General features: G+C 47.6%; 1 protein-coding gene across 5 annotated transcripts in view; it reads left to right on the plus strand.

Annotated features, from left to right (window-relative positions):
- Positions 1-4,318: 4,318 nt before the first annotated feature.
- The window catches only part of Spen (spen family transcriptional repressor), a 77,286-nt gene continuing 68,814 nt past the window's right edge, over positions 4,319-12,790 (plus strand). For 2 of the 5 annotated variants that reach the window (XM_057783569.1, XM_057783571.1), the window contains exon 1: positions 4,320-4,663. In XM_057783569.1, the coding sequence (XP_057639552.1) occupies positions 4,581-4,663 (83 nt within the window). In that variant the 5' untranslated portion in view covers positions 4,320-4,580. Of the gene's footprint in view, positions 4,664-8,970; positions 9,078-12,790 lie in introns of those variants that run through there. The other 3 variants (XM_057783573.1, XM_057783570.1, XM_057783572.1) reach the window with 3 other exon arrangements.

Raw genomic sequence — 12,790 nt, forward strand, 5'->3', positions numbered from 1 at the left:
CTTTGGTTTTGTAGTCATGGGGTAGGCCTGGTCATAGATACATGCTCTATTGTGGAGTTTGACATGGAAAACTTCTGTCTATTTTTTTGCTATGAGCATCAATTACTAAGATTATTTATTTAGGTTTTTTGAGACAGGGTTTCTCTGTGTATCCCTGGCTGTCTTGGAACTTGACCTGTAGACCAGGCTGGCCTCAAACTCAGAGATCCACCTACCTCTGCCTCCCGAGTGCTGGGATTAAAGGTGTGCGCCACCAGTGCCCAGCTATAATGTATTTTCTTATATATTTTTGAGACAGGGTCTCTCTATATAGCCTTAGCTGTCTTGGAACTCATTATGTAGACCAGACTGGCCTCAAACTTACAGAGACCCACTAACTCTGCCTCCTGCTTACTGGGATTAAAGGCGTGAGCCATGTTCATCTCTATTTTTATTTCTAATTATGTGTATGTGTGTGTTTCTTGTGTGGGTTCATGCGGGAGAGTGAAGATGCCCTTAGAGATCAGAGGCCTGGGGAGTTGCAGGGGATTATGAGGTGGACACTGGTGCTGAGAACCTAGCTGAGACTTGTGAGAGGACAAGTCTGCACTCTAACTAACTGCTGAGTCATCTCTCCACTGTGACCTAAGACAAAAAAAAACCCACAGAAAATTAGAGTAGATTGCTTTTCTGTCTCTCAGTCGGTTTGTTCCTCCCTTCTATGGGAGGCTCATGAAGAAACCCCTAAGTATTTTGTAACATTGAAGGAAACAGAAAACAGCGATACCAGTGTTTCCTGATGTGTTGCCAGCAAAAAATGCAAAGCACTGAAAAAATGAAACACTCCATTCCCGGCTATGCAAAAAGTACTTGCTGTCCCTTGCATTGATCCACAGCTTTTGCAATAGAAAAGGTCAGAAATCACAAAGAAACAAGTCAGTGATTATTGCATCCACTCCCCCACCCCCACCGTATGTTTTGCTCCTCCCGCCTCAGTTGATTGTCCTGGGTGTATGGGCCATCGCGCTCACGTAGAGGTGAGAGGACAACTGAAGGAGTTGGTTCTGGCCTCCCACCGTGAGACTTGGGGCTTGATGGCAAGCGCCTTTGCCTGCTGAGTTATCTAATGGATCTCTGTACTTGGCTTTTTCCCCCTGTTTTTGAGACAGGGTGTTACTATGTAGCTCTGATTGTCCTGAAATACACAAGGTTGTCCTGCCTCTGCCTCCGCCTCCTGAGTGCTGGGGTTAATTATGAATGGTTTTACTCAGTCCCTTTTTATTCAGGGGAAACAGTACCACTGTAACAAACCCTCTAGCTAATCTAGAACAACATTAAAAAAATATATAGCCAGGCAGTAGTGGTCCCAGGACCCAGGATATAGAGGCAGGCAGATCTCTGAAAATTTGAGGCAAGCCTGGTGTACAGAGTGAGTTCCAGGATAGTCTCCAAAGCTACACAGAGAAGCCTGTCTTGAAAAAACAACACACACACACACACACACACACACACGTGTGGTTGCCTGGGCTACATAGTGAGTGAGACCCTGTCTCAAGAAAAGATAGGAAGCCGGGCGGTGGTGGCGCACGCCTTTAATCCCAGCACTTGGGAGGCAGAGGCAGGCGGATCTCTGTGAGTTCGAGTCCAGCCTGGTCTAGAAGAGCTAGTTCCAGGACAGGAAACAAAAAAAGCTACGGAGAAACCCTGTCTCGAAAAATCCAAAAAAAAAAAAAAAAAAAGGAAAAGATAGGAAGACAGAAAGAGGGGTGGAAGGCTGGCTCAGTGGTTGAGAACACTTGCTGCTCTTGCAGAGGACATGAGGGTTTGGTTGCTAGTACCCACATGGTAGCTTACAGCCACTCTGAACTCCAATTCAGGGGGTCCCTCTTCTGAACTTCATGGGCACCAGGCACACATTTGATACAAATACAATGCAGGCTAAACACTAAAATAAACCAACATACACACTTATGTTGACCTCTTTACTATTATTGTTGTTATTATTATTATTTTATCTTATTTTTGAGACAAGGCTTCTCTGTGTAGACCTGGCTGTCTTGGAACTCATTATGTAGATCAGGCTGGCAATCTGTCTCCTGAGTATTGGAATTAAAGATGTGTACCACCATCACCCATTGGTTTTGCCTATGTTTATTTGTGTCTGTGTGAAGGTGTCAGAAGTCTGGGGACTAGAATTACAGACAGGTGTGAGCTGCCATGTGGATGCTGGGAATTGAACTGGAGTACTCTGGAAGAGCAGTAGCCAGTGCTCTTAACCACTGAGCCATCTCTCCAGCTCAAATATATCCTTATTATTAAGGTATGGACAAAGTGACATGTTTTGTTGTTGAGACAGGGTCTTAGCTATCTCAGGCTGGCCTGGAACTCCCTATGTAGCAGAGGATAACCTTCACTTCTGCTCTTCCTGCCCCCACCTTCCAGTGGAGTACTGAGGTTATAGGCATACACCATTAGGTCCAGTTTATACTGAGGATCAAATCCAGGGCTTCTTCCACGCTCCAAATGTACTCTACCAACTGAGCTATGTGTGTACCAGTCCTCTGGTTTGTTTTTTGTCTTGAGACAGGGATTTAGTCTGCAGCTCAGCTGGCTTTGCATTAATGATCTTGCCTTACCTCTGGAGTGCTGGCAGCACATCATCTGAAGTGCTACCACACCCAGCTCACATTTGTACCATCTCAGTGTTGGGACTTGTTTAGTTTTGTGAACGTCCCAAGATTATTTCAGGTGATCAAATCTGCTGAAGTCAGGTATATTAAATCTAGTAAAGAGTGTTAAACCAAAACAAGAAAGCCTAATGAGTACTCAGATTTCACCACTGCAGGAATATTGGCAGACGAAAATAAATAAATAAGAAAGAAAAAAATGATACCTTTATCCTTTGTAGAAAAAAAGAAACAATTATGTGCAAGTGACCCCAGATAGTATTGCTATTGTTTATGATTTTTCCAATTCAAAATACTGCCTGTTCAGTTCGTGTAGCAGTATGGTGGCTCAGGGCTGCAGTCTCAAAAAAAAAACAAAAAACAAACAAACAAACAACCGCTTCGAAAGACCCTTCCAATTTAAGATAAACAAACAACACCAAAACAACAGGAAGAACTGGGAATGTAGCTCAGTGATAAAGAGCCCTTGTTAGGCGTGAGCAAGGCCCTTGGTCAGAACCCCGTGTGTACTATGCACTTCATAATATATATTTCTTTTGTTTATAGAGACAGGGTTTCTCTGTAGCTTTAGAGCCTGTCCTGGAACTAGCTCTTGTAGAACAGGTTGGCCTCGAACTCACAGAGATCCACCTGCCTCTGCCTCCTGAGTTCTGGGATTAAAGGCGTGTGGCACCACCACCCGGCACACTTCATAATATTTAATGGTACAACTAGACATAGAATCTTGGCTTCAGCTGAAGCATCATTTTACTTTTGTGTATGAAGAATTAAAAGAATGACTTTGCTGACAGTTTTAATGAACTAGCTATTCTCCCCTGTTATTCTGCAGTTGCCTTTTAAGGCTTTATCTTTCTGTAAAGAGGCCTTTTGTAAAAAGTCAACTGCAAGTTTCAAAAGCCTGGAAAGGCTGGAGGTCTCTATTCCCCCCTGTTTAAACTACAAACTATGCCAAACTCTCTGAGGGGAACTGTATGAGACGCCTGTATTATTTCAGCTCTAGTTCTTGCGTACCGTAACTATGAGCAAAGAGACATCTTGGAAAAGGTTTCGAAAGCTCCCATATAAAAAAATTGCTTAATGTTACAAGCCAATGATTTTTGGGAGGGATGGGTTCTGCAGCTGTAGTCCCTTGTCTGGGCGGTGAAAAGGGCGTACTGGTTCCGACCACTTTCCCAAGCAGGCGGGGAATCCAGTCGACCGGAAACGGTCAGGGGCGTGACGCAGGGCAGAGAGGGATGGGGACTTTGTCCTCTAGAAACCGCTGGGCCTCGAAACTAACCCGGTTCGCTTGTGTCTCCCCAGAGCAACGCCTGAACGTGGGGGAAAAGCAGCCCCAGCATCTCCGGGCACCTCGGGCTGCCAGCCTCCCGCCCCGCGCCTGCGCACTAAGTTGAGTGCGCGGGCGCCGCTTCCCGGCTCCGCATTCCTCCCACTTCGGGGCCCCGCGCGCCTGCGCGCCAGCCGGGAGGAACTCGGCGTCGGGGCGGGAGGACGCGCGCGCGCCCGCGGCCAGGGGGCGGTGGCCAGGCGGCGGGAGGCGGGCCGCGCGCGCCGGTGGGAAGCGTCCGGCAGCCACAGCGCCGGCTCCGTCGTAGTCGCGGCAGCCCGGGTCTCGCTCGCCCCTCCTCCAGCTCCCCCGCCCGCCGCCGCCCGCGCGCATGCGCCGCCGGAGCGCGAGGGTCGGCTTCGGGTGTGTGGTGGCGGCAGAGCGGAGCTGCGAGGCCCGAGAGTCAGAACCTGGGGGAGAGGGATGGTCTCTGCACCGGGGGGAGCCGGAGGAGCCGCCGCCGCTGCCGACGCCACCGCCGCAGCCGCCGCCGCCGCCGCCCCGGCGCCCGCCTCCCAGCGCTGACGGCCGCGTACGAAGCCGGCGAGGGGGAGCCAGCCACCACGGTCGCCGGCACGCCGCCCAGCATGGTCCGGGAAACCAGGCACCTCTGGGTGGGAAACTTACCGGAGAACGTGCGGGAAGAGAAGATCATCGAGCATTTCAAACGGTGAGTGACACGAGGACCGGGGCCGCGCTGGCACCTCGGGCGCCCCTCCGGCCCGTTGCTGGCCACGGGCGGAGCGGCGACGCGCGGCTGGCTCCGGCTCTCTGGGCGGACGACTGCGGTGCGGTCACCGAGGAAGCGGGAGCAGTGGGTCCCGTGGGGTCGCGTCTTTGCGCGCCGCCCCGCAGCACAGCGCGGCCGACCGGGTCCCGGAGCGCCCGTAGAGCCGGGGCTGCGCGGGTGCCGCAGCCGTGCTAGGTAGGCATCGTGCGGCACCGGGAGGTGGCAGGCACCCGGAGCAGGGACCGCTCCTCTCCGAAGATTCGTGCAGCGGCAGATGCTTCTGCTGTCGGTGCGGTGGGGTGGAGCGAACTGCCCGGCGCTCGGCAGCGGCGGCTAGATGGGCTGCCCGTGTCCCGGGGCTCGTGGTGAAGGGAGCGTGGACGCCAAGGCGCCGCGGATGCATTCCCGCGCCGCGCTGGTGACCGAGCGGTTTTTACAGGAGATCCTCCAACCTCCGAACTCGTTAAGGAAATAGCCAAAAAGTGCAAATCTCTAGCGATTAGGTGTGACTTTTCAGCTTTTCTAAATATTGTTTTTTTTTGCGCGTGAAAGATAAAAAAAAATAAATGTTGCTTTTCATAGGTTGGTAGCATTTAGCTCTTGTTTGCTCCCAGAAACGTGTGTCCGGTAACTGGTAGAGGTCTCAGAATGCATCCTTACATACAATGATGATTTATTTATACTTTGACTTATTGAGAAGGAGCACAACAAATCTTTGATCGTCTGTGGAAATTAGTTTTTCCCCGTATCCAATATCCTGGAAGGTTCCAAGTTAGGCGTACTTTGAATTACCACTATCCAGTGTGTGAAGGCAGTGACATTAGGGGGAACATCCTCATTAGAGTCAACCTAGGGAAATGGGTTGTATCGCCAGGTCTGGGTCCTCTTTGAGGAGGCCTGGGAAGCGTGAGCGCATTTCTGTCTGTCTGATAGAGGGCCATTGATTCTGTTGGCCGTTGCTGTTACCGGAGTATTAAATCTTGGCCTCTGGAGCGCGCATGTGCGCGTGCCCGCGTGTGAAAAGGAGCTGGGCAGGCCATTCATAACCTGCCGGGCTGTCCTCCGCAGGCCTGGGGGAGGTGCGCGCTGCCCGGGACTGCGGGTGTTTACTACGTGGTTCCTGAGACGGGGGAGAGGGGGAGGCCTGGGACGCAGTTGGCCTCCGTGCCCCGGGATGAAGGGGGACTGCCGCAGCTGGAGCGCGAGCAGATGGGAACTTTCTCTGCCGGTGCTGCTCCACCCCTCACTCGGCCCGGTCCCTGCCCTCTGGGAGCATAGCATATCTGTAGTGTTGAGGAGGAAACACTTAGCGGGTTTTTGGAGTGGAAACCCTCAGTGAAGTGCTCCCTTTAATCTCTTGGTGGATCTCCTGTGGGTCTCTACAAGGGAAATTGATACTCACCGACGTGCAAACACGTGCATTGCCTCATTCGCTCAGCTCCTGTGTTCTGTGGTCAGACTTGACATTTTATATTATGCAGATTTTAGAGACACTGCTTGCCCCACACTTGGAGTTTGACCCCCCTGTGCAAGATGATGGAGAGCAGGGAGGAAGTGGTTGGGGGTGATTCTGGGAGGCTGGGAAGTGTGGTGCTACGGTCCGGCTGGTGTGAATGACTCTCTAAGATGGCGGCCAGGACCCACTTTATGTGGGAATCGGCGGAGCCGCTCAGAATGCACGGGAGGGAGGGAGGAGGCGCGCAGGAGGGTTGTCTGGAGAGCCCGAGGAACACCGCGCTAGCAGAAGGCTCATCCGCACTTTGCTGACCCTGAGTTTACAGCAGCATTTACCTGATGTAGATAGGGCAAAAGCAGATGCTCTTGGTTTAAAAAAAAAAAAAAAAAGGTTATTTGAAGCCTCTGCAGACTTGTGTCCCCGAAACGCCTTTTGTAAAGACTGCAATTCTCACTTTCAAAGGAATGGATTTTTATTTGGGTAGTACACCTTTAATTGGTGCAGAGCATGAGAAGGTAACAGAAAGTAATCTCTCTCTCCCTCTTGACCCTGGAATTCCCAGTTCTCATGTTCCTGCACTTAGCCCCAAACAGGTACTCTCTGTTTCTGGTTTCTTGCTTTCTGCCTACAACAAGGCAGAAAGCCGTGGAGTTAAGTTGACCAGCCTTTTATCCCTAATGTGGAATGTGCTTTGTTAAATATGTGATCACTACTAGGAAGGAAAACAGAATTTGAATCATTTAATCAAAAGGGATGAAAAGGCACCAAAATAAGGAAACTTAATGAAATTCAACCTCTGTGCCTTGTAGACCTCAGAATGAGAAAAATCCACGCAAAACCTGTGTTAAAATTGAACCTGAGTGCCTGCTTCTACCCTTTTCCCTAGCTGATTGCAACATTAACTAATAACTGTTTTACAGGATTAAGAGGTGTATACTGGGAATACATTACATAAAACGCTCTGAAGATGAATGTTCTTTTAACAGTGGTTAGGCTTTTGCAGTAGGTATTTGGATTAAAAGGACAACAAAAAACCATGAAGGCTAAACCAGACAGCCTTGGAGGCAGAAATGAAGGTCTCCCTCCCTCAGTTTGTATTTTGATCAGTGCTTTGACTGTACGGAAGATGGAGGGAAGGGTGCTGATTCCCCCCAAACCCAGCGCCAAAGAAAGGCTGAACCTTAGAACATAAGAGTATTTTTTTAAAATTGGCTTTACCTTCTTGCGTATACTAAATCTGTGTTCGTTCTCTTTACAGCTTTCTGTATGCTGAATTAAGAAAATTAAACGACTGTTTCTGAATAGAGTTTTAGTTAACAAAGATTCATTGCAGGGCCACAATGGAAAGTCCTTTCCTTTGTATATTAGCAGAATTGAAGCGTTGGAGGGAGGAATTGCACAACAATTAGTTGCTGTCTGGTCAGAGAGAGGTGTGTGGAATGGCGACTCTTTGAATTGGAATGAGCAAGTGAATAGAACCCTTAAAGATCTAAACACTCTTTTTGTCTTATTTTCAGATTTAAGTAAGTTACACACTGGATTTTTCTCATCCACCCATCGCTGGTCCTTTATAGACAGGTTAAATATTATAGAGCTATTGGCTGGGGTGTTCCCTCCTTAAAAACACTTTTTTTGTTTGAAATGTTTTAGCACAATGGTTCAGATATCTTTTTGGTCACAAAATAAAATTATAGCATACGTCTTCATCCATCCTTCCTAAGGAGGATATTCTTAGATGCCATCATTGCTATGTCCTTTATTTGTGATCAGATGGTTTCTTTGATGTCACCTCTACTTTGGAATATGGTGACTTTGAGTGTGTATTTTCATGGACTTTTTTTTTGTGCTTATTTTGAAAGCTCAGGAAAATTCAGTTATCTTGGAGTAGCATTAAAATTAATATAGAATGCTTAAAATATATTTTATATTCTGTAAAAAAAATGTATGTGGCAGATTGGAGGAAAATAGAGGGTTCCTTTCAAAGAAGGATGCCGGCGTTTGTCTTGGAGAAGGCACTCAACCCAGCCACCTTTGTTCCGGGCTCTTGGTTGCCTTGGCTTATACTGTTTAGTATGCTTATGAAGAGGTCTCAGTCAGGCTTGGTTATGAGATATTTTTAGCCATGTTAACGCTGAAGCTTTGGAAATCTTTATGTAGAATGCCATAAAGATAGTAGTGGTGACGGGAGCAAAGCCTTGCTGTGTGCTTCCAACTCTCATGTTCCCTTAATTTGAAGTATTTGGCTATTTTTTTAATTTTTATTTTTTAATTTTATTTATTTATTTTATTTTATTTTTGCTTTTTCGAGACAGGGTTTCTCTGTGGTTTTGGAGCCTGTCCTGGAACTAGCTCTTGTAGACCAGGCTGGTCTCGAACTCAAGAGATCCGCCTGCCTCTGCCTCCCAATTTAATTTTATTTTTAAGTTGGTTTTCTCGTACCAGGCTGCCATGGTTGTTACTATTAATTGTATGACCCAGGTTGGCTTTCTCTCAAACTGCCAGGTTCTGGGATTACAAGCCTGACCCAGTAGACCCTACTACATTTTAAAAAGTATTTAATATAGGCCGGGCGGTGGTGGCGCACGCCTTTAATCCCAGCACTCGAGAGGCAGAGGCAGGCGGATCTCTGTGAGTTCGAGACCAGCCTGGTCTACAAGAGCTAGTTCCAGGACAGGCTCCAAAACCACAGAGAAACCCTGTCTCGAAAAACCAAAAAAAAAAAAAAAAAAAAAGTATTTAATATATTTCATGAAAACTTGAATATCCAGTTGGAGATTATATATTTCTTTTCTATTATTTTTGCTCCCCTTCTTTATTTCAGCCGAGGATGGAACCAAGGTCTCACACATGGCAAGTTCTTACTGTTGGATCCCTGGGTCGAACCTCCAGCATCCAAAGGTCTAAACCCTCTCTAGTATTGGTTTGAGCTGCAATCAGACATTCCAGTGTTTAGAATGAACTGTGAAGCTTGAGTAGTCACAAAAAAAAAAATTGAGCTTCTAGATTTGGCTATTGGATGATCTCCCCCCCCACCCCAATTTTTTTGAGACAGGGTTTCTTTGTAGCTTTGGAGCCTATATATATATAAAATTTTATGTGTAATGGTGTTTTGCTTGCCATATATCTGGCACCCAGGGAGGCTAGAGGAGGGTGTGGATTCCTAGAACTAAAGTTAGAGACCCATGTGGGCACTGGGAACCTAACTCCAGTCCTCTGGCAGAGCAGCAAGTGCTGAGCCATTTCATGCACCCCCAGCTTGTGATTTTTCTGAGTCATACATACTGGTTTTCAAATGTGTGCTTTGCATATTTCAGAGTGTCCTCCCACGTGTCCTTGTCCACTAAGTTAAAAATTAGTGTGAGGACTTCTGAGTGGCGCTTAACCCCTTTAGTTCTAGAAATCTGCACACTTGCAGAGGCAGGGAGATCTTTGTGAGCTCTAGGCCAGCCAGGGCTACATAATGAGATGCCTTTAATTCCAGCACTTGGGAGGTTGGGAGGCAGAGGCCAGCCTGATTTACAGAGTTCCCCAGAGAAATTCTGTCTTGAAAAACAAAGACACACACACACACACACACAAAAGCAGACAAAGAATTCACTGAGTTTAAAGTAGGATTTTTGTCATTCTATTGTAGATTATTTTTTCTTTTCTTTCCCTCCCTTCCTTCTTCCCTTCCTCCCTCCCTTCCGTTTTTTTTTTTTTTTTTTTTTTTTTTTTTTGGTTTTTCGAGACAGGGTTTCTCTGTAGCTTTGGTGCCTGTCCTGGAACTAGCTCTTGTAGACCAGGCTGGCCTCGAACTCACAGAGATCCACCTGCCTCTGCCTCCCGAGTGCTGGGATTAAAGGCGTGCGCCACCACCGCCCGGCTCCCTTCCATTTTTTGAGACAAGTTTTCTCTGTGTAGCCCTCACTATCCTGGAACTCACTCTGTAGACCAGGTTGTCCATGCACTCACAGAGATCCACCTGCCTCTGCTTCTCTAGTGTTGGGATTAAAGGCATACAATACACTACCACTGCATTGTTTTTTTGGGGGGGGGCAGGGTCTTCTTAATGTACCCTTGGCTGGCCCTGGTACTTGATGTATATAGCTCAGACTGACCTCCAGTAAGCATAGAGATTCACCTCCTGCCTCTGCCTCACAACTGCTGGGATTAAGCCACCATACTGGGTTGCTTTTGAGACAGGGTCTCCCTATTCTCAGTCTGGCCTTGAATTTGCTAGTTTGAGGATGGCCTCCTTGTGCTGGGATTTTAGTGTGACCTGTCAGGGCTGGTTTATGTGGTTCTAGGCATCAGACGAGCTAGAGCTTCATGCATGGTAGGCAGGCAGCCTGTGAAGGGGACTTCCTTTCTGACTTGAGCATTTGGATTCAGTTATTTATGATTTTAAGTATAGAAATTCTGACATGTTGTTTTTGAGACAGTCTCACTACATGGAACCAGGCTGGTTTTGAACCGAGACACTCTTTCCCCAGCCTCCCTCCTCCTGAGTTGGGATTACAGGTTTAACCACCACACCCAGCTTGTGTCTTTTCATATTTCAGGAAGTTAGCGCATTCTGAGATAATGCCTGTCTCACTTTGAACTCCCTATGAGTCCCTGCCTCAGCCTGAGTGCTGGAATTACAGGGTGGGCAAACCTGCTCATCGGATGTGCTCTTCTGCTCCAGAATCCTAGCCCGCAGTGCCACATAGACAGTCCTTTCAGCTGTCTGGACTCTAGTTCCCTTCTAATGTGGCAAGCACTCTTTTATCTCTGGGTTCTATTTCTAGTCCATCCTGCACTTCAGAGTTTTAAAGAACACCACTTCTCAGGATGACTGGGTCTCTCTGATTCTTCCTTATGACCAGATCAGGCCACGTGTTCTTGGAAAGAAAACCACAGGGCTGATGGATTCCCATCTTCAGATTGGATCTGGGGGTAATAACCTGGCTCATTACTCACGTGGTTTGTTTTTTGGAAGACTTAGTTATTTTATATTATGTACATAACTGTTTTGCTTGAATGTATGTACCTCACGTGTGCCTGGTGTCTGAGAAGATCAGAAGAGGGTTTCGAGTCCCTTGGAAGTGGAGTAACAGATGGTTTTGAGCCACAATGTGGGTGCTGGGAATTGAAGCCCGATCCACAAGAGTGTAAGTGTGTAGGGCAGTGGTGGTGCACACCTTTAGCTCCAGCACTCGGGAGGCAGAGGCAAGCGGATCTCAGTGAGTTTGAGGCCAGCTGGGTCTATAGAGTTCCAGGTCAGTCAGGCCCTTACACAGAGAACCCTGTCTAGGGGGAGTGGCGGGTGGAGTTAAGTGTTCTTAAGCATCCAGCGCCTGTCCATCCTTGTTCTCACTTTGCTTTTAAGTTTGCACTGGGGAGGCCAAGGCAGGCAGATCTTTGTGAATTTGAGGCCAGTCTGTGAGTTCTAGGACAGCCAGGGCTGTGTAAAGAGACTTTCTCTTAAAACAACACAGAAAATTGCCTAACTAGGTTGGTTTACAAACTATAGTCTTCCCCCTGGTGACAGGTACTTGGTGGGTGGTACCTGGGATTGCCTTGGTAGTCAGTCTCTCTATCAAGTCTCTGCCTAGCAGCCTCAGCACTGGCTGATAGCTCTTCCTTGTGTTCCATGCCACTGCGATTGTCTTCCTTGGGAGACTGAGGCAGGAGGATAAATTTGAGCCCAGGGTGGACTTTTAAAGAGAGAATCCCCAACTGTCCCCCTCTTTTGGGGGTTGACTACCTACTGTATCCCCTCATTTTTTATAAGTGTTTCGGGAATGACAAAGGCTTATTTTTAATAATGTTTGCTAACATCCCAGTTCTAGAAGAAGCATTTTTTGCTCTGGGTGTAGTTGTGCAGAAATGAAAACTTTTAGATTTATTTTTTATTAGTTATAATGTGCACGGGTCTCTGTGTGGGTATGTGCTTGTGAGTGCAGGTGCCTGTGGAGGCCAAAGGCATCAGATTTCTCTGGAGCTGGAGTTACTTGCCTGGTTGTGAGATAGCTGCCTTCCATGGGTAGCTCAGACTTGAACTTGGGTCTTCCAGAATAGTGTGTTCTGTTACCTGCTGAACCATCTCTCCAGCCCCCCATATCACGACCCCCCCACCCCAAGAGATTTATTGGTGAGAAACACAGAATGATGGCTACCTCTGAACAGGAAGAGAGACAGCAGAAGAAATCAAGAATTTTTTTTGAGGTAGGGTTTCTCTGTAGCTTTGGAGCCTGTCCTGGAACTAGTTCTTTTTTTTTATTTTTCGAGACAAGGTTTCTCTGTAGCTTTTTGGTTCCTGTCCTGGAACTAGCTCTTGTAGACCAGGCTAGCCTCAAATTCACAGAGATCCACCTGCCTCTGCCTCCTTAGTGTGGGGATTAAAGGTGTGCGCCACCACCGCCCAGCTAGAAATCAAGATCTTGAGTGCTCAGTTCTGTGGGTTTTTTTTCTTGCAGAGCTGTGTGTCATTTGCACACGCGTGTATAATCATGAACATGCAGCTGTCTCTTAACTTATATTTACTTGCATGTACATATATGTATGCACATCTGCCACAGCAGGCGTGTGGTGGTCAGAGGACAACTTGGAGTTCTTTCCTTCTACCGTGGGAATTGAACTCAGGT

The sequence above is a fragment of the Chionomys nivalis genome, chromosome 11 (genome assembly GCF_950005125.1).
Source record: "Chionomys nivalis chromosome 11, mChiNiv1.1, whole genome shotgun sequence".
Classification (NCBI taxonomy): domain Eukaryota; kingdom Metazoa; phylum Chordata; class Mammalia; order Rodentia; family Cricetidae; genus Chionomys; species Chionomys nivalis.